This window comes from Ammospiza caudacuta, chromosome 2 (assembly GCF_027887145.1).
Source record: "Ammospiza caudacuta isolate bAmmCau1 chromosome 2, bAmmCau1.pri, whole genome shotgun sequence".
In the NCBI taxonomy this organism is placed as follows: domain Eukaryota; kingdom Metazoa; phylum Chordata; class Aves; order Passeriformes; family Passerellidae; genus Ammospiza; species Ammospiza caudacuta.
Window position 1 is genome coordinate 33,451,913 of NC_080594.1, and position 20,967 is coordinate 33,472,879.

General features: G+C 42.5%; 1 protein-coding gene across 5 annotated transcripts in view; it reads right to left on the reverse strand.

Annotated features, from left to right (window-relative positions):
• Positions 1–6,054: 6,054 nt before the first annotated feature.
• TSPAN9 (tetraspanin 9) overlaps positions 6,055–20,967 on the reverse strand; it is a 169,532-nt gene continuing 154,619 nt past the window's right edge. For all 5 annotated transcript variants that reach the window (XM_058822517.1, XM_058822511.1, XM_058822498.1 and 2 more), the window contains 6 exons: positions 14,311–14,502; positions 12,639–12,713; positions 11,078–11,179; positions 10,377–10,508; positions 10,173–10,256; positions 6,055–9,218 (listed from right to left, as the gene is read on the reverse strand). In XM_058822517.1, coding sequence (XP_058678500.1) covers positions 9,147–9,218; positions 10,173–10,256; positions 10,377–10,508; positions 11,078–11,179; positions 12,639–12,713; positions 14,311–14,502 — 657 coding nt within the window. In that variant the 3' untranslated portion in view covers positions 6,055–9,146. The remainder of the gene's footprint in view (positions 9,219–10,172; positions 10,257–10,376; positions 10,509–11,077; positions 11,180–12,638; positions 12,714–14,310; positions 14,503–20,967) is intronic.

The following is a 20,967-nucleotide window of genomic DNA, read 5'->3' on the forward strand; positions in this document are numbered from 1 at the left end:
CCTGTATGTCCTGGTTTAAGAGAGAGTTGTCTGCCCAGGAAGGCGGGAAGCTTCCTTGAATGGAAAATATGACACCCTTCTCTCCAAATTATTAAAACGTTGAAATAACAGGGCTTTCAGGCAGAGATAAGGGAAAAGGAATAACACTTCTTTACTAGACTGTATATAACAAGGCAAACAAACAACCACAACAGCAGCAACACCAAACAAACCCCAAACCCAGCGACAGCTTTCTCTTGGCTGTCGGACACCCTCCCCTTCGGTGCAGTTCCGGTCACGGCCGGCAGGGGCGCTGCTGGCTCCCGGCTGGGCATGGGGTGCAGTGATTGCCCCGCGCCTGCAGGGGGCGCTGTGGGCCAGCCCAGCTGCCCCTCCTCGGGCAATGGCGGCTCAAGCGAGGGGCAAGAGGGGAGATGCAAAACTTACCTTCCCCTTGCAAAACTTACAGGGAGCGGCCAGTCTCAGTGCCACTCCTGGTGGCGAGCTAGTCTGTAGCAAACCACAGTGCAGCCTCGTCTAGGGAAACACAGGTGTCCGCTCTCCACACCACACGCGACTGTTCTCCCCTCCAGTCACTGAGAACAGAAGGGGCTGAGTGCAGCCGCTGGCACCTGGCCAAGTCTCAGTAAGCCCCCTGACCTCTCACGGTATCTCTGCATTTTCCAAGAGAAACCCCCCAGCCAGAGAGCACACTCCCCACCTACTAGCCCCCCTTCTTCTGCAACTGCACCCCTTCTCCCCAGGACCATTTCAATGGAATTCAAAGACATCCAGCTAGGTCTTTTGTCTCATAAGTGTTGTCCAATCATCTCCAGAGCAACAAATGGGGAGAAAATTACTTGAGAGGAAGAAAGAAAGAAAAAAAATAAAGAAAAAGCCTAACCCCTAACATCTTCCTTTGTGAAGTATGCATAGTGTTTGTTTCTTTGTACATGCCTGCAATGGACTCCATCAGCCTGAGATTTGAATATACACATTAGGTCCCTATATGGAGAAAAAAGACTTATCCATAGCCTGATGCATTCCTCTCCCACCATTCATTGCAACCTAGGAAAGGATTACTTGCAAACTTGTTCAATGTCTGGACATGGCACCTTGGTCCACCTCACCTGCTAGTGAATAACACTTACGTAGGGAGCAGCTTGTCCATCTTTTCTGCCTATGCTGGGTTGGACTTTGTCTAAAGAGAGGAGCATTTGCAGAGTACTTTTGAGCCCAGTTACATTAGACAGCACAAGCAAGTACCCATAGTTTCTCCTGTGCCTGGGGAATGTGGTGAGCAGGATTGGGATGATCAGACACAATGCCACAATGCAAACTATAGGGTTGAGAGACTGTGTTTGTCTGGGAAGTCTGGGGAGGACAGGCATTCATAAGAAGAGGCAAAATTGCATTCCACATCTCTCTGGATCCTCATGATGTCTCCATCCACCAGCAGCACTCAAGTGATATTTAAGAGTCTACTGTGGTCTGGGTGGGATAGAGTTAATTTTCTTTGTAGCAGACTGTATGGTGCTGCATTTGGGATTTGTGACTAAAGCAAGCCCTGGTAACATACCTGTGTTGTGGCTATTGCTGAGAAATGCTTGCACAGTATCAAAGCTTTCTCTTGCTCCCACTCTCCCTCCCTCAGAGGTATTTGAGAATTTGGAGGGGACTCCAGCAGGACAGCTGACCTAAACTGACCCATATGATACTGTATGCCCTACAATATCATACACAGTAACAGAAATTGAGGAGAGAGAGATTTTGGGAAGGCAGCTGTTGCTCAGAGACTGACTGGACATCAGTCTGCTTTTGCATCATTGTTTTTTTTCCTCTTCCTCTTTCCTTCAGTTAATAAGCTGTATTTATCTCAGCCTGTGAGTTTTCTCACTTTTGCTCTCCCCTGCTGCTGTGGCTTTTGGGGGCGGGGGGGGGGGGGGGGGAAGGGTGAGTGAGATACCATGTGTTGCTTAGCTGTGGGTGAGGGTCAGCCTACCAAAAACTGAGAAAATAAAATCTCCAGAGTCTCTCTGGTGTACACACAGTCAGGCTTCCACACAGCTACAGCACATTCCCATACTCAAGTGTGCACACATACCTGCATCCAAGCTGTAGTTCATGTACTCACCATGCCACTCCTGATGCTGTGAATTGCTGAGGGATGTGCCACAACCAGCTGCATCTGCACCACACCTGAGCCAGCACTGGGACACTGCTTGGAGCTGCCTTCTGCAGGGCATGGAGGCACCCATCTACTGACCTTGTTTAGACCTCACAGGACATCCTGATTGCAGGGAGGGCAGACCTGGGGCTGTTGCAGAGAGCACCAAGGCATGTCTGGACTTTGGCCTGCTCTTCTGACCATGTGTGCACCAGTGCTACTGTCAAGGGAGACCTTAGGCACACCAAGAGAGGCTATAGGGCACCAGAGCCCAGGAGCTGTTCTCCTTGGTCCTGCAAGGGGAGAGGCAAAGCTCGGGCAGGAGAGCCCCCAACCCCTGGGTTAAGACCTGACTGCACAGCCAGTGTTACAGACTGAGCTTTGGCTTCTATGGCAACGGACCCCTGCTTTGAGGATCAAGGACGAGAGCATGTTTTCCAATGGGCTTTCCAGCCTAACTGGGAAAGCCTGCCCTAAGGATACTCTGCATGCAGTGGGGTTCTTCTAGTGTCTCTCCTCCTTTTGTGGCCTTCCAGTGTACTGTGGGCCCTCCTTGCACTCTTTCAACATCTGCTTCTTTCTTGGTCTCTGTGAAGCGACTCTCTGCTCTCTCAAGGTTCTTTCAGTCTTTCTGCAGTATTTTCTTGTCACTGTCATATTTTCTGAAAAATCCCTTTGCCAGGATTTCTCCTCCTGGGAAGCTGAGAAGCCTCAGAGAAAAAAGTAAACAATATTATCTCATTTGCTTCTCCTGGGTTTTGCTGCTTTGGAATGTGGTTGAAGATTGTTTATCCAACAGGTCATTGTTTGATTGGTTTCATGTGAATTGTTTTGACTTAATGACCAATCATGGTCAGGCTGTGTTGGACTCTGAGGAGAAGGTCACAAGTTTTCATTATCATTCTTTTTAGCCCTCTGTATCCTTTCTCTATTCTTTAGTATAGTTTTAGCATTGTATTCTTTGATATAATATCATAAAATAATAAATTAGCCTTTAAGAACATGGAGTCAGATTCATCTTTCCTCCCCACAATGGGAGACCCCAGAAAATACCATATTTTCTCACCTCTCCAAGGCTACTGTATGATATCTGGGACTCTTTCTTGCCTACCTTTTTCTGCCTTTCTGAGGCTAATCTTTGTTATCCTTCACATTTGCAGACTTTATGCTTTCTTCTCTGAGGTTCTTTCACGCTTTCTTCTACTCTCTCAGTATCTGCAAGGCTACTTTGTTCTTTGGTACTCTGTTGGAGAATTTTGCTCAGAAATGGCTTATAGAGTTTTGTTCAGACGTGCCATAATCATATGCAGCTGATGGGGAAGTGGAAGGCAGCTGTGAGGAGCAAATTCTCACAGTCTGTTTCTGTAAACAACAAAAGTTCTCAGGCACGTTTATGTAAACAGCAGAGGTTCTTAGGTTGTTTTTAATAACAAGTAAATATCTTGTCCTTGGCTGGTTTGGGAAAGCAAAAGCTGACAAACATGGAGGCCTTGAGAACTTTCATAACAGGGTGAGAAAATATATCTTGGATTCAATAACAAACCACAGGTATTGAAAACAAAAGGAGGGGTTAATGTGTAATCTGTGACCTATGATGAGCTCGGATTTTGCAATATGCATGAGCTTAATTAACACCACTATAAAAGTGTGTAAGTGAGATCAATAAATCGGGGTTCGATGCTGATCAACAAGGATGGGTTGTCTCCCTTCGCTTTCAACAGTACTCTCCCAACCTCTCCACTTCTTCTCTAGCCTCTCCAAAACTGCTTTGGCTGTCTCTCAGTTTCTTCTTTCCTCTCACTAAGGGGATTTTGGAGCACTTTCAGTCTTTATGCTTGTTTCATATCCCACTCACCCTTCAGCCCCTCTTTCTGAAGTTTGACTGGATTTTCTGGGGCTGTTTCAGTCTTCCTTCAAGGTTCATGGCATCTCAGCGGCTTCTCTTCTTTCTCCTGGGACTTTTTCAGCCTTCATGCTTGTTTCTTCCTTTCTCCAAGACTATTTTCTCTTGCTCTTTTAGCCTCTCTCCTCTCCTAGCAGCTGCAGGCACACACTCCTAGAGCACTTTCAGAATCTCTGATACTTTCTTGTTATTGGTTAAGTCTCTTGTGTGTTCATCATGGTTCTTTCAAGCTTTCTATAGTTTCTTGACTTCTTTGAGGCTACTTTGTGTTCTCTTGAGTCTTTTACAGATTTTTGGCTGATTTTCCTTCTTTGATGCTGCTCTTTGGGGCACTATCAAACTTTCTTCCCCCCCCCCGCCCTTTTTTTTAAATCTTCTCTTGAGGCCACCCTTGGCACCAGTGAGTAGTCTGGAGCTCCTTTAATAGCTCTGATACTTTGTTTTCACTGAGCCTCTTCTGTGTTCTCTGAGGTGGTTCTTTGCCTTATCTCTTTCTTTCATGGCCTCTGACAGTGCTGCATTTTGTTTTCTTGAGTACTTACAGACTTTCTTCCCTTCCCTGAGGCTAGTGTATGCACTTGGAACCTCTTTCAGACTCTCTCCATTACTTTGTTCACTTCTGCTTGGCTCCTGTTTCATCTGGGATCTTTCAGCCCATCTCCTACTTTCCTGGCATTTGGAGGGCTATTCTGTAATCATTCTCTATCTGAGTGTTAATCAGTGTTCAGTTAATCATTTTGTCCAAGACTCCTCAGAGTCCTCTGAATGTCTTTCAAGCTCTCTACTATTTTGTCCTAATTTCAGCTATTCTGTGTCTCTTTCCTGTATCAGGCCCCCCAAACCATTTTTCCATTATTTGGGGATTTTTCACAACTTTTTCTGGTTTAATATTGTTTTGAAGTCTGAGAGATGACTGGGGAGGGTGGGGTGAAGGCAGGGGAGAGGAATCTTTTCACAAATGAAACAGCTTCAAGAGCTCTGGATTTCACCTGCAGTGGGGCTGGAACTCTGTGAGTCACCTTTTGGAATTTATTTATTTATTTAATTAAATTTTTTTTTGCCCCTTTTCAGTTTTGGTGGCGGAGTTAGAAGACAAATGAGCTGAAAGAAGCACCTTTTAAAAAATCCTTTATTTTTATGTCATCCTAGTAAAAATCTTTTATATAAAGGCGAAAGTAGGTATTGCATAGAAGAAACACTGGTGCAAACATCACCCGGTGGGAATGGCATGTTGTTTCTTAGTGTCTACTCTCTACTGCACAACAGATGGCAAGCCCAGAGGGAAACATCTCCAGGTTTCCCCTTGCCAGTTACAGGATGAAGCTGCTCAACTTACGGAAAGAAGTTACATCAGAATTATGTGCGGCCTATTCCATGCTGCTCCCAAGAGCCATCTGCTGGGAAAACATCCTTTTCCTCCTTGCCTTTTCTATGCCTGACCAATATGTCACCCAGGAAAGACCACAAGGATCACTCTGGCTGTCTTCTGTGCTTGCAGCCTCCCTGTGTGTGAGCTGTATTTCATGCATAGAAATGGAGCAGGTGGACACAGGATAGGAGAGTTGGCCTGACATAGCCATAGTCCAGGAACACAAAGCATGACATATCCAATCCAAGGCATCTTCTGTCATCTCAGAGACATTTGTATCATTGTCTTTTAGCATTTCACATGCTACTTAGCTACGGGCACTTTTTTTGAGTACCTTCCACCTGAGTTTCCTGTAACAAACAGCCTTGGTTTTGACCAGGAGTGAGCAGAATTCATGCTAATTCACACTTCATCAGCTTTCAAACAGAGCTTCTTCGGGCAGTTCTCCTGTTTTGTCTCTTTGTAATTTCTATGGCAGCTCCCAAGCATGAAGGACAGTAAGACAGCAGGTATGTTACAGTCTGATGGAACACTCAGAGAAACAGCACTTTCACAGACTTGAACTGTGCTTTCATGAATTAGAGATACAGGGAGGTATGCATTTGTACAAATCAATATTTGTGTATATTAAAGATATTTTTACTCAGTATCAGCTTTTATTTAAAAACATGCTAAAAACTTATAGTTAAATAATCAGAGTGACATTTGGGGAAAACACACAGGTAACCACCCACCAGCATAAGCAAAAAAAGTGCATACATACGTGAGTCAAAGCTCCCTTTGACCAGTTTACAGGACAATTAGTGCCTTCTCTGACAAACTGACTGCTGCAACCTCACACTTTCCAGAGCTGTTTTTTGCTGCCTGGAAAGTGGTATTACCTTTCTGCATCTTTGAGGATGTCTGTCATCACCTCCCACATCAGAGAGTCAGCTAGAGACACAAATCAGTCCTGCTTTTGACTCCTCTCCTGTAGGTGGCTTCATAGAGATGAATACATGAAGCTCATGTAACTATCTCACTTAATACTGTGCTTAAAATGCCTAAAGTAGTCATTAAAAAAGGATTTCAGGATCTATGCTTCTAGATCATGAAATGGAATGAAGCATTCTAGAAAAATAAGTTTGGATGGAAGGCAAAGTAGCTGAGTTTGCAACTACACATTTCATTTCTGAGTTACTCATAAACATCTTTTATTTCCTTATTACTTTCACTAATATATTTTACCATTTTTGTACAAAAACTGACTGCAGATTAAAATGTAAGATGTGGCAGGTACCACTGTGCGACCCAAAAGGACAGAGATGATGCTCCTACTCAGCCCTGCACCTGGCTCTTTTTGAGCACCAGAAAATCTAGAGAAAGCTAAGCACCTCTGCCCAAAGGGAGAATGCAGTGGAGCCATCAGACAAAAACCATCCCGTCTTTTCTTGCAAAAATGGGAACACATCTTAGCAACTTTGGATACAGTCTTACATGTAGCAGCAGATACACTGGGCATCAGAGCCCCTTCTTCAACGTGGAACAGCCATCTCCAGTGAGGCTCAGATGCTCCTGGTCCCAATTTTTGTTAGAAATGGAAGTAAAACTGGATTCAGTTTCTGTGCTTTCCCTCTGCTTCTTCCCTGATTCCTTCAAGGGCTATCCAAGTGAAATGGCTGAACCCATATGGCCTTGTCTGCTTCAGCGGGAAACCAGAGCCCTGTGAAATTTGGGCATTGTGCTCATATGGGCAAGGGCTGTGCTTTAAGATTAGTAACCTTCTTCTTCACTGCAACTCCCAAATTCATCTCTATCTCCCACACATTCACACTCCTTCCTGTCACACTGATTTCATAGGAACTCAAAAAAGTGGCACATAGGCCACACAAAACACTATTGCTACCAGATGTACAGATGCATGCAGGACTTATTAGAAGATAAATAGGGGACTAAAACCTCCCAGGTGTAAAGTGGGTCAACAGCTATTTCAGCCCACAAGGAAAAAGATAGGCAGAATGATACAATGAAAATTACATATTTTTAGAGCTCAGACTGGACATTGTTAGAATCTTATTTACCAGAGGAGTAGTTTGAGATGGTGTGGCTCTGAAAGGCACAAAATCTTCATCCTCAACAGTTTCTGAAACTCAGCCCAATAATGTCATACTAAACACCATCTCACCTATATCTCAATATCTCTTTGGGCATGACATTGGATGAGGTAACCTTTGAAAGTTGCTTCTGACAGCTGTCCATGCAAAAAGCAGTGTTTCTTTCAGGGCTGAGTCAAGCCCTGACTGAAGTTTGATCACAGCATCCTCCATTGTCTGAGCCTTTCCTTCTTCCTTCACAAAACAGCAAAAACCTGTTACAATGGGTAAGTGGGTGCCCCTTGCAATGAAGAAGCATTCAAAGCGGAGAAATACACGTTCAAGTTTTCTAACAGGAATGTTGCTAAAAATATGCATTGAGTAAACTACCGCAGTGGATGAACTTGGCGATCTGTCAGCAAAAAACAATTCTCTACTGAAGGTGTGCCAATACAGACCATTTCCCAGTGCTGTTCTGGAAATTGCCCCTTTCCTGCATCATCTGGTCACTCATAATCAAACTGTCCTTTCTAGCTCAGGGAGGTAGCTGTCTTTAGCCTGAGGAAATCCCTACAACAAAGGCCATGGCATGATAATGGTGCCATCAAATTGCCATCCCCTTCCTTCACATCCAGCAGCTTGCCATGCCTTGGGCAAACTTTTTGAAGCAGACAACACAGTCAGTGAAGTCTGCTGCCAGTAAGTCAGACTGCAATCTCTCTCCTTTGTGCTGGCAGTAACTTGCTTAGTCAGTGCTTTTAGCTTTCAAAGTAGCATGACATAAAGCAGCCAGGCACTGCTTTGGGTGAGTAAAGGCATTGGAACTTTGCCTCGCAGAAGCAGGAAGCTCATCATCTGGTCCAATGGGAAGGCTTTGCATTCCATCGGAGGAAAGAGTCTCTGATTTTAAAGGAAATATCTTTGTTACAGTAAGGGCATCAAGGCCCTAATAAAGGTAGGTGCTGCCTCCCCATGGACTTGAGAAAAGTTAAGTCTTGCCTGCACCTACTATCAACTTTGCAAAACAGGTCCTCTGGAGATCGCACAGCAGTTCCCAAATTAATGTACAATAGATGTGTAAAACCAAAAACAGTAAGAAGTTATAAGTCAGGCAACTAAATTCTAAGCTACATCCATAATAATAATAATCATCATCATTATAATAAAAAAGTATACACCGTAAGGTACAAGAAGCTGCAAAGCAAAGCAGCTCCAAATCCAAGGACTATCAGTTAGAGTGGCTTCTCCGAGTCTTCCAGTAAATCAGACATAAGGGTTGAAAGCCTAATGGAAGACTTTGAAGAATTCTCCCTTGATGTCAAATACACATAATTTTTGCACATATAGCATGGATTAGTAGAGCAAAACATTTTCTTAAGTTAAGAAACATTCTTAGAGCAGATCTATGATTTCGTGTAGAAAATCCATTTGTTTGGGGAGTTTCCCCCCTCTTTGGCAAATAAATGGCAAATGTGAAACAGAAGAAAAAAAAAGAGTCAAATAAGTTGTGATAATAACTGGACAAGTAACAACAAAGTGGATCTGTCAATGGGACGGATTTCCTCAGCAGGGCTAGGCGTGATGCTCCTTGCAGTCATTCTTTGTGTTCATTTTATGATGAGACAGAAGGGTTGATGTGATAATGTTTCCGAGGCTTTAGGCATCATATTTTTTGCCAGTCCTGTGAATCTGCTGGAATAGTGTCATGGAGAAGGCCATGCCAAGAATCTGAAGGAAAACAAACAATAAGGGCTTTACTACAGGAAGGTTGCCAAAACTACACTGCTGACCTGTGTTCGTGGCCCAGCTGTAGTTTGAACAGTCATTCTACACAAGCCATATGTCTCAAGCTTCAACACTGAGCAGTAAATCTGACTGCATGTTGTTCAGGCACATAGTGAAGTCCAGGGCTGTATCTGTCAGAGCACAGATTGAAGCAAAAAGGCTCTTGGGGTTCTTTGCTGTATGTGCAACAATTTTTTGGAATCAGTACATACAAGTCATTCTTCCCTTTCACCCAACAACTTGTGCTTGTTTAGTCAGGTAACTGTGACTGAAAATATCAGATTCAGATATTCTCCCCCTAAATTATGGCAGTGATAGAATCATAGAATATCCTGAAGGGACCCACAAGGATCATTGAGTCCAATTCCTGGCCCTGCACAGGATAACAAAAATCACAACGTGTGCCTAAGAGCATTGTCCAAGTGCTTGAACAAGCATTGGTGCCGTGACCACTTCCCCAGAGCAAGAACCCCAAAACCTTAAGAGATTATTATTATACTTCTGCACTTGTTTTTTTTAAACACATCAACCTCCTTAGTTCAGTGGCCATGATTTGACTAATTTTGATAATTTCTAGAACTTGCTTTCAAAATGAAAAATCAACCAGTTCCTGAAAGGACAGTGTAACAGATGGCTTAATATAGGAACTCCAAAGAGGTACCCTGAAGTCAAAACATAGGCAAGCAAAACCCCAGTGTAGCATGTCTTCTTTGCAGGACTGATTACTGACCTGCTTCCTTTCTGAGCACGTGGCCTTAAATTAACTCATAAAACAAATCTGACATTTTTGAAATAAGATTCTAACTCAAAGCAGTTGAGCATCACTTTTCACACAGCAGAGCCAAGAATGCTGACAGCAAATCAAAGCCATGTTGGAAAACATCAGACCAGTATTACCTGCATTATGAGGACACACATCCCAATCGAGCCAAGGACATGCTTATTGTCATCAAACCAGCTCATGACTTTCTCATAACATCCCTGAAATTATGAAAGACGAAAATTGAAACTCCAAGGTCACGTTTTCTTTCATGTGCATTCTCTTTATTTTGTTCCTTCCCACCCCTACCTGAGACTTGACCTGGGTAAAGTGAGCCTTACCGTTTTCCACAGTGATTCAGTAGAGTTCCGTCCACAGTCTTGGGAGTTTTCCATACAGCATCGATCTGGAACAATGTTTTCTCCCAGCACTGGGTACCAATCCGTATAGTCATTCACACCACAGCATTTCATCTGTGCAGAAGCAAAGGATTTACAAATTAAGTAGCACAATTTGTAAATCACGCACAACCACAAACTTTTATTTCCACTAAACCACTCTGTACTTTCAAAAAGGCCACCACAACACTTTTGTAGTTTTATGGTATTCCGTGGTTGCTGATCACCTAAAGCAAATACTGAAAAACACAAAGAAAACACAAAACCAAACAAAGTAAATGGCTCCAGACACAAATCTTCTTATTAGAGAGACACGAGCCCAAACACCAAAACAAGGTCATAAGCACAACTACTAAAAGCAAAATCCTGCCAAAGCTGCAGTGCCACCTATGCAGGTTTTGCTGCCTCTCTGCTCTTACAGATCATTTCTATGCCTGTAATAGCCACAGAGAATCCCAGACAGGTAAGCATCTTTCACCTTACAGAGTATGCTTTGATCCTGGGTTTCACAGCATTCCCTGATTTCAAGAGAGCAAAATCAGAAATCAAAACCTGCATTAGCCATCTTTTAGACTAGACATGGATGCCACTGCAGCAGCCTTGATGACCAAATAGTTACTTTTTTACTATTGAGAAAATGTTACCTCTGCTTGAATGATATTCCATGCATTTTTCAGTCCAATATTGTTTTCTGAATTGTATAGCTTCATTCCTTCCTTCAAATCCTTCTTTGCACTCTCACTGACCTGCACCATGTAGAAGACAGAGGAAGTCAATGCACTGCTATTCAGAGAAAAGGACCAAATGGTACAGACACACATAGAAAATGTCCGTCTTTTACCTTCTCTCACCACAAACTTAAGATGTATAAAAAGCTTGAGCTTCATAAATCATTGGGACCTTTAAGCAGCTGTCAAGGCCTAGTCTTTCCCTCAGACTGCAAAACAGTGGGTTAATTCTCTTGAGATAGGAGACCCCTGCTAAAAGTCCATCATACAGTCATCATCTGATTAAAACTAACTGAAAATGAACAGCATCTATCTGCTGAGCTTGCTGTAACCTTGCCAGAGGCAGCTGTTGGCAATACCCCACAGCAGCCTCTCCTGCCTTAACCTGTGGCCTGTTTTAATTTGCTAATACCACAAAACCAGAGTCCTGGCTTCAGTCAATAGCCAGTACAAAATCAGTTGAAAAAAGACAATTTTGTTTTTCTCCTTGTGGGAGCAAGCTTGTAGGATTTATGACTTTCAAATGTGCTCTTCCTTATTTAGAAGACAAAGTTGGAATGCTTAACAGGATATCTGAGATGTCCCATTTCTTGTTTTAATTTCAGTCTGAGACCAGAGTCCTGGATGCAGGTAGGTACCTTGCCTCTGACAGTAGTGAGCTGGTAGAAGAGAAAGGATTATGGTCCTGGCATAAAGGTCAACAATTTTATAAGATCTGTTTCATCCCTCTTTTACAACCCAGTCAAATCAGCAATTCACCTCAGCTCCCTGAAAGTAGCAGGCATCATAATGACAACCTGAGAAGATATAAAGGTCTGGGAGGAGCTGTTTTAGAGTAAGTCTGGACATATTCACACTGTAAGAACTGCCCTGTGTTTAGCAGAGATCTCCAGTTCCCCAGTCACTTTTGCAGTGTTATGTATCTGATGGGCCAGCCAGTTGTGCCTAAGTCACTTAGTCACTCTGAGATAGCAGATTCCTACAGATGGGCTTTATGAGAAACTATCTCTTGATCCATTTTGCATTCACATTGATCTCTCTGGGACTGCCCAGTTCAAGTGAGACAACTGGTGGCATTTGGAATAACCTGTGAATATCTCATGCCTCTCTCCTCCAGTCCTGTTTCAAGGGCTGGCCCTAAGAAGCTATAGGGTTTTAAACAGGACCTTCCACAACCCAGGACTACAAGATGACCAGCTTCTTGCAGACATCAAACATGTTGAAGGCTATCTAAGGACAAGATGAAAAGGGAGGCTCTGGACCATGATTTTATTTCAGGGATTTGTCTCCTGCTTGTTTTCCTCATCACTTCCTCCTTCCCCTTCAGAGGCAGCTCACAATAGACAGCCAAAGTCTCAAGGTTAAACCTTCACCAAAGTGAAGATCCAGGAGAACTCACATACTTTCATCAAACAAAAAACTAAACCAGGTTTACATGCTAGTAGAGATACTTAATCAATATGGCATATTTGCTTACCTTGTCCATATAAACAAAGAATAAAATGACTAATATCAGCTCAGCCAGGAGAATTATCAGCAAAACGATGAAAAACTAGAACAAAGAAAAAGAGACAGTGTACACACACTTGCCAAGTAGAGAGTAAACCTAGAGCTCCTAGAAACTATGAAGATGACAGGCTTTCTACCAGGTTGCAGGTTTCAGCCATGCTTTTGTCCTGCTCCTTTTGACTGCTGTGACAGCACACAGTCCTCGGAGTCACTTTCCTTCACACAGACTACAGGACAGATGCTAAATCCCTTAGTGCAAAGATGAATGCGCCGTGCCTCAGAAATGATTCCCTAGCAGATGGGCTTGAACCACACGTGACTGTGGAATAGTCATCATATTACTCAGCACTTCTATTCCCAACTCTGTATCTGAAATCTCTCTCTCCGCAGAGGCATCCCAAGTGTGAGTTCTAGTTGTTTCTCACTACTTTTCAGGCCAAGGAGGCATTTATTTTCATACCTTTATGCCCTAGTGGACTCCAGACAGGGATGGCACCTGACCCCAGACACTGGAGAAGAGAAGCAGTGCACAGCTAGCTCTTCAACTGGTAACTCATGACAGTCATGACAGTATAAAATTACTTTTGTAGAACCTCATAAGAATATACAATCTTTTTTAAAAAAATGAAGCTGGTGTTGCAGTTAGTGTGGATGAATCACATGGACTTCAATACTAATCTCTGTTTGCTTTCCTAACTGTACAACACACAAAACCAAGCAATCAGATAGGAAAAAACTAGGTGCATATTTTGCCTCCAGTTTAATTCTCTGAGGTGGTTTAAGGAATTCTGCCTAGCTGTTCCCCAATGCCATATAAGAGAGAGTTTTGCACAAGGAAAATCTGCTCCTTAATGTCACAGCATCTGGATTTGTAAACTGTGACTGAACTGGAACCCGTCTGCCTTGAAAGCCCTCCTCCCACCTTCTGCCACAATACCCCTCTCCTTGTAGGGGGGGGTCTCCTCTCCCCAGCATTTTTTTTTGGAGGGGAATATTTCTATCGGGGGGGGGTTTGTTATATATTCCCCCATATAACCTCCCATCATTATTCAGGGAAGCTAATGATGAAACCTTCTGGGTTTATGCAAGAGGAAAGATCCACACTGTGCTTTCTGAGACAGGTTCCCAACCTCTGTGCTTCAGTGCTGGTCAGAGAATTTCAAGGGTCAGACTATTTATTTTTTACTGATAAGGCCTGGCAGAGACCTTGACTTCTTAACTTTGGCTCAGATGGTTTCCACCATCCTCTGACAAAGGCCTTAGATAAAGGCAATGTAGAAAATAGCCATGAGAGGCTTTGGACAAAAATTTTTTTCAGTCAGTCCTTCCAACAGACGTTTCCAGAAGGGCTATCCAGGTTGATCCTACAGTTCATGCTTAACCATTCAGAAGTGACTGATAGCAATTTGCTTTGCTACCTAATACATTAGTGCACATAGTAACAAGGACACATTTGCTAATACACCATTGATATCACTGTAACCAAAGCTGTGGGATGTCATACTGCAAGCCTACAGAAGATTGAAAGCCAAGGGCAATGTCACAGTGAGCCACAAGACTATTTTGCTTAGGTCATTCAAATAAAATAATAACAAGGCAACAGCCACTGTTTTTAGTGTAAAGGAGTACTGATGTCTTACGCTCAACAGCAGGCACTTGTTTTCCTTGATAGCACCTAGGCAGCCCAGGAAGCCGGTCACCATGATCACTGTGCCGATGGCAATGACTAGGTTGGCAGCTGAAAGTGATGGGAAGCTGGGAGAAAACGTGGCGAAGTTCCCTTGTGACACTGACAGCCAGATGCCCACGCCCAGCAGACCACAGCCACATAACTGCAAAGAGACAAACAAAAGAAAGGTTTCACCGTTAACAGAAACGTCATTGTCTCCTTCCCCTGAAACTCTGAAAAGAAAGAATTTCACAAGCAAGGTCTCAGATAAATGTTCTGAAGTAATGCTCTCAGTGGCCTGATGTTGAAACAAAGTGAAATTAAATGTTTGTACTTAGACTTGGTCACATCACCTGTACTCATAATTCTATTTACAAGCCACTGGATGGCAGAATTCTCTTCTGAGAGACTTAGCACATGAAACCAGGGCTACCCACTGATGTCCCAACAGCAACCCAGAGCAATTTTTCTCTGTGAAAATAAAAAATATTATTTGAATGAATGCTCTGTTGCACTTATTTGTGCAGTCATCTGCAATGTCTCAGAGTATTCAGCCCTGTATTGCCTCATCCTACAGGAGGCAAAGAAGTCCTGAAGACATTTACAATCAAAAGCATAATTTCAGTAAATATTTGTCATAAAATGCCCAGTCACAGTACCCAGGTTGGGCTTAGTACAAGTTCTCATAGCTTTAGTGTTGATAGCCAGTGATCACAAAATGTCACCAAAATCAGATGTCTAGATAAATTATGTATAGGAAGCTCAAGCCTTATGCAAGATGCTCACAGGCATTCCCATGGGAAGCAGAGTAACAAATGCACTGGGTAACACAGAGGAAACATTCAGGAATCTTGTAAGGAGACTGGGAAGCACCTTTTCGTCCAAAACTCAACACACAGTAATTCCACAGAGTGGCTGGGGAGCTTTGCATCACCAGGTATGGATAAATGTCACAACATCTGTGTTCTATCACAGAGCTGGACACAGCTGCAACAGGAGTGTGAGTAGTGGGAGAAAGTCAAACACCAGCTATGCCTATGAAAAGACTGGTACAAAACACACACACATGCATGTGGCAGGGTAGGACTTTCATCTCTCCCTTCAAATTTGTCCTCTCCACTAAATGAGCTTGAATTGATTTCTCATTGCCTTTCATGAGATGTCAGCAAGGTCAGTGTGAACTTGGAGTAGTAAAGAGCTGTGGGGGGATGCAAAACAGAAGCCACCTGATCATATTCTGCTGTAGGACCCAGTGGACATGGCCACAGGTTCAAACTGTCTGCAGCTCATGGAATCAGCCATCCTACTGTTCCTGCTTTAAATTTCATCTACTCTGTCCTTGAATTGCTGCAGTTTTGGTGCCTCAAGCTCACTCAGGAATCCACCCTATAGTTCAGCTGTTTCCACCATTAGATGAAAACTGCAGGCAGGGGCTGAGAGCTTAATGGTTCAGGAGGTCAGGAACAGCTCTCACCACACAACATTCATTTAAAGTATTAAATGGCATTTCTAAGCTGCCAGGGCTGCCATTGCCATTAGCTGATGGCACTTTAATCAATGACTTCATGACACTCCACAGATGAGTCTGTAAATGTTTCCAAAGAAGTTTCTACCAAAGACCAAAATTTTTCAGTGTAACTTTCCATAAGATCCTGAATTCACACTTAAAAGGTCATTCACAAATATGTTCCTAGGACTTCCAAACTCTATTAAGTTCAGAAGTCACAGCCTTAGCTCAAGTGTTTTGAAAGAGTGCAATGAATTCTGGAATCATGAGGCCAAAAGCAATAGATCACTGCAGATAAACAAGGCGGTGGTAAGTGCAAGCTCAGGGAAAAAAGCTTACAGAGGAAGGACAAGTAGAGGACAAAAAGGAGTACACATGATTAATACAAAGCTCACCCCATAAAGAATGACACCTCAGAATGCAACATCAATTATGAGATCCTAGCAAAAGAAACAGAAGAAAGAAGCCCTAGCCAGCATCTCTTAACCATTTGAAAAAATCCTGCAGCACAATTCTTGAAAGAGATTTGGTCCAGAAGAGAAAGGTGGCCAGGAGATTACTTCAGAAGGTCCATGTTTATGTTTACTTATAAAAAGTCAGAAGCACCTAATTGCTTAAATAAGGGAAAGCAGAATAACACTGGAAGTTCAGATAACATAAAACATCAGGTGAGGGAGGGGTTGTTAAAGGCTGATCTATGCAACTGGGATTCTCTCGTGCCTGAAGAGTAAAAAGTCAGAGATTTGATAAAAGACATGACAACCTAAAAACTTCCACAAGGTGGCATCCCATACCAAATAGCACTAAAAGTTTAAGACAAATTTCATATTTCTTCTCTCCACAATTCCTCGAATTTTGTGCTTTCTTCTCTGTTTTCCTCTCTGCCATTCTACTGCACAGCAGTACTGCTGAAGCTAAAATTTATGCTTTAAACTTCAGGTCCCATGACAAATGTTTTTTTCACTCATGCTTCTTTAAAAAATCCCAAATAATTCCACTGACATGGGACTTAATTGCATACAACCATACCAACCAAAGCTGGCTAGGATTCTAGCAATAAAATACCTTTCACTGACATTTTATTCTATACCAGTCTCATTTTTTATACAATGTGAACACTACAAAAATGCTCTGACAAATATTTATTCTCACAGTTCTCACAGGATCCACCTCTTTCTGTTCAGAACAACTGAATCCTGGAGTGTGAAAGCAGCAAGAATATATCAAGTCATCTTATTAATTCCTTTTTCACCATATAATTAAATAATATATGCTGCTTGGTATTTAATTGGATGAGAGTGATGGCACTGACTTTCCTTCCCCAGAGAAATGGTTCAACAGAGTAATAAATTTCACTGGATTTTTTTTCCTCAAAAAATGTTGGCTCGTTTCCCTCTCATGATTAGAAATCATCATCCTCCAGGCAACCATCAAATCTCTCCTTCCCCTGCTGTTTATGTCACTGCAGAACACTATCATAAAGTCAGTCACTTTTACTTATAGGGCAATTTATCCAAGCTATGGTACACACATTTTGAGCTTAAAAGCAAAAGGAACACCAATGTTCCTCACAGGTTCTCCCACACTTTGAATTCACTTCACTACCTTAATGTCTATCTGTGTTCATCACTGTGTCCAGAAAACATAAAGAGTATCAAATACTTTGAGGAAATTAGAACTCCAGATAAATTTAGAGAGAAAGAAACCCCAAAACAAGCCTTTCCCTAACAAGTGCTATCACCAGAACAGGGAAGGAGCTCATTTATTTTATTCCTCATTTTTGAGCATTATATGAACTAATACAACAATACAAACTTTCACAATAGAGCACCATACCCAAGTTTAGCTGCCTTAACCATAAAAATGATACAGGAAGAGTTTACAAGACCCAGGAAAGGACAACACAGATGGCCAGATGTATGCCAAGACTGACATATTGTACAGAAGGCGATTGTGCACAGGATTATCTAGCCTGGGAGGAATTATTAGACAGGATGTGAATGAAATGTTCACAACTCTAGAGGTCAGTCAGAAAACCCAACAGCCTGTGTCTCAATCCTTTCCAATAACAGGAACAAGGGGAATATTAGCAAGCATTTGTAGTACATTTTGCTTCACACAACTGAGAAGTAAATTCATTAATTACGCCACAAGAATCAAACATTGTGCCCACAATTGCCAGTAAGGGCTAGATAATTTTTAATATTGGCAATAGCATTTGTGGTTTCTTAGCATGTACACAAATAATGACATTTCATGCTTCTCAGAGTAAGATCATGTGTGCAGAATCCAGCAAAACTACCAAGCGGCAACAAGCTGGGGTAAAGAAGGGGTAGGAAATGACATTCTGGTAATGTTTTTAATTGAATAATATTGATAGACTTGCCCTTGAAGTCACTGAACAGCATCAGAAAAAGGAAACTGATAAGGAAGGCACTACCAAGAGGAAAAGGGACGAGGCGATATTCTTGTTGACTTTTGCAGTTATTCCATCCCATGCAAAGAATGCTTGATGGAAAAGCTGCACAAATAGGTGTGTGAGAGAGAAAGAGTTTGTTCTTGACATCAGATCTTCTAGTGCTGCTTAAACACCAGGAGAGCTCTTAACACACTTGGAATAGAACAGAGACATTTAAAAACTAAATAATGAGAGACAACCACAAGGGACAAAAAGAAGCAAGTGTCTCAGTTTGTACTCCACCTCCAATAACATGCCCATGGCCATCTGTGGCCCAGTTACAGAGAGCAGAAAGCTCCAAGGAGATCTTGCCTGAAGCAAAAACGATACAATGAAAAATGCACTCTACAGCTTATATATGGCCCCATAAAATGGCAAAAAGCACAGGAGGTTTGTTACAAGGAAATACTGACAGCATGATTGCAAAAAAAAGTATCAGAGCTGGGAACTGATTTTAGGACAACTGCAGTGACAAAAAAGACACTCTGAATTAGGTTCTGAGGGACTTCTGTTGAAACAGAAAGTCAACAGGAAGATGACCTGCACCAAAAGGACAAGCATGAAGAAGCCATGAGGACAAGCAGAATGCACCACTAAAGCTTAGCACAGAAAGTGTCCAGGCGGCTCTCAAAACCCTCCCCTTTGTTGGGGTCTGCAACACTTTGGAAAAGCTGACAGTAATATTATCCTTCTGTTTGGTAAGTTCCACAGGATAAAGGTGACCTATCTCAAGTCTTCTTTTCAAGACAGAGATTTTCTACCATTTCTCTAACTGACTCTTTGACCAATGAGTGGGCAGATGAGGTAAGGAAGACAACGGCCCTTATAAAGCAGCAAAGTCTTCTCACTCTGATCCTGGGGTTTGGGGGTTTTTGTGTGTTTTGGGGGGGTTTTGAGTATTTTCCCCTCTCTTTCATTTATGGTATCTTAATGTATCACAGATCAGAATAACTGCTCTGGGAGGAGGCAGGGGTGAGAACTACATGGTTTCCACCACTTCAAAACACACTCCAGAACAGAGATTGGTTTTCTGCAAATTGACTTTTTGGATGCCAATTGCCAACTCTGGATTTGGGTGGTTAAACCATCTCTGGAAAGGGCTGGTGCTTAAAGGAGATTTTCAGGTAAGATTAGATAAATTTTCCTGCACTGTCTAGATAATCCACAGGATTAATCAAAACTGGGACTTAACAGCTGACAATCTCAGAGGTCTCTTGCAAAGCAAGATCATCTTCTAAATACGATCTAAAGTACTGCAAGGACACCAAAACCTGAGTTCTTCAGCCATATACTAGAAAATTAGAGCATGGAAGTAGGTGAACATACTCAAATAAAACCTACTTAGTGCTACTGCCAGAGCAATGTGGCAGATTTAAACTCCTCTACAACATTCCTATGAACTGAGCATTGATGGAAGACAAGGGAATCATTTTGATGTCTTCTTTGAGTCTAGTTCTGTAACAGCTGTACCGACAGCCTGTGTGTAATAGAAGGTACAGAGCTGGAATTTGTGCAAATGCTGAGTTTCCTTAATCCATCTGCCAGAGAAAGCATTTATTATCTTCCTAGAGTCACTCTCCCAAGCCGTACTCCTGGGATGGTCCTGACAAACTCAAATGAGGCATCAGCGACTGTGATCTTCTGTGGAGCAAGCAGAGGGAGAGCTATCCTGAGGAGCATTAAATTCTGACACTTTTATCAGTCTGTGTTTTTGAAATGTGTCCCAGAAGCCTTAAGATTTGGCTTGGATGCTCTTCCCTGGTCACTTTGGAGTCTTCAATAAAGGATGTGCTCTGTGAAAGGAAGTTGTAAGACCTGGGTTTGCTTTGTTTGTCAAGAACAGCCTAAACTTCTCTTTATTCAGTTGAAGGGCAGCTCAGGTACTTCAGGCTGCACTTTGGGAGAAACTTTCACTGAGAAATTAGTACAGCACTGGAAGAAGTTACCAAAAAGGTGTCAAAACTTCCAGTCACAGAAGTTTTCAATGCTTTGCTACAGGCAGTCATGGTTGACCTGAGCTAGCACTAGCAGCAGCACCACTTGGTATGACTTGAAGAGATTCCTGTCAAGCAACATTTCTATTATTTTATAATTTCCTCAGCTACCATGTTCTTCCTAATTTGTGAAAAATACAAAACCATGTCATTTCTAATGAACACATGAAATCTCTTTCCTGTGGAAGCCCTGTGGGGAGAGCTGTCTTGCCATGCTGGGGAATCAGCACACTTGTGTGTGTGTCTCCAATGCCTGCACATTTTATGGCAGGGAGTTGCCATTTTGTTTACATTTAACAAACACCATTGCTCTGCGATTAGCTGAACACAGCTGTAAAATGGACAGAACATTCTTTAATAAGATCTAATGGAATAAATAATTCAAATTATATATAATAAATATAAACAGTAAAAGGCTGTTTTGTTGTCCCCCATTTTATCAGACTGCAGAACAAGCCCTGACATGTCTGAAGTGAGGGAAGACTTCAAGAATGTGGAAGAGGAACAAAAGGATGATGGACATAGACACGCTGAGATGTGCCCAAGGGTTACAGACCCGGCCTACTGGGCCAATGCTGTTTAACCTCTTCATTAAGGACGATGGGACAGAGTGTCCCCTCAGCAAGTCTGTAGATAAACTCAAGTAGCTGACACAGCAGATGGCAGAGC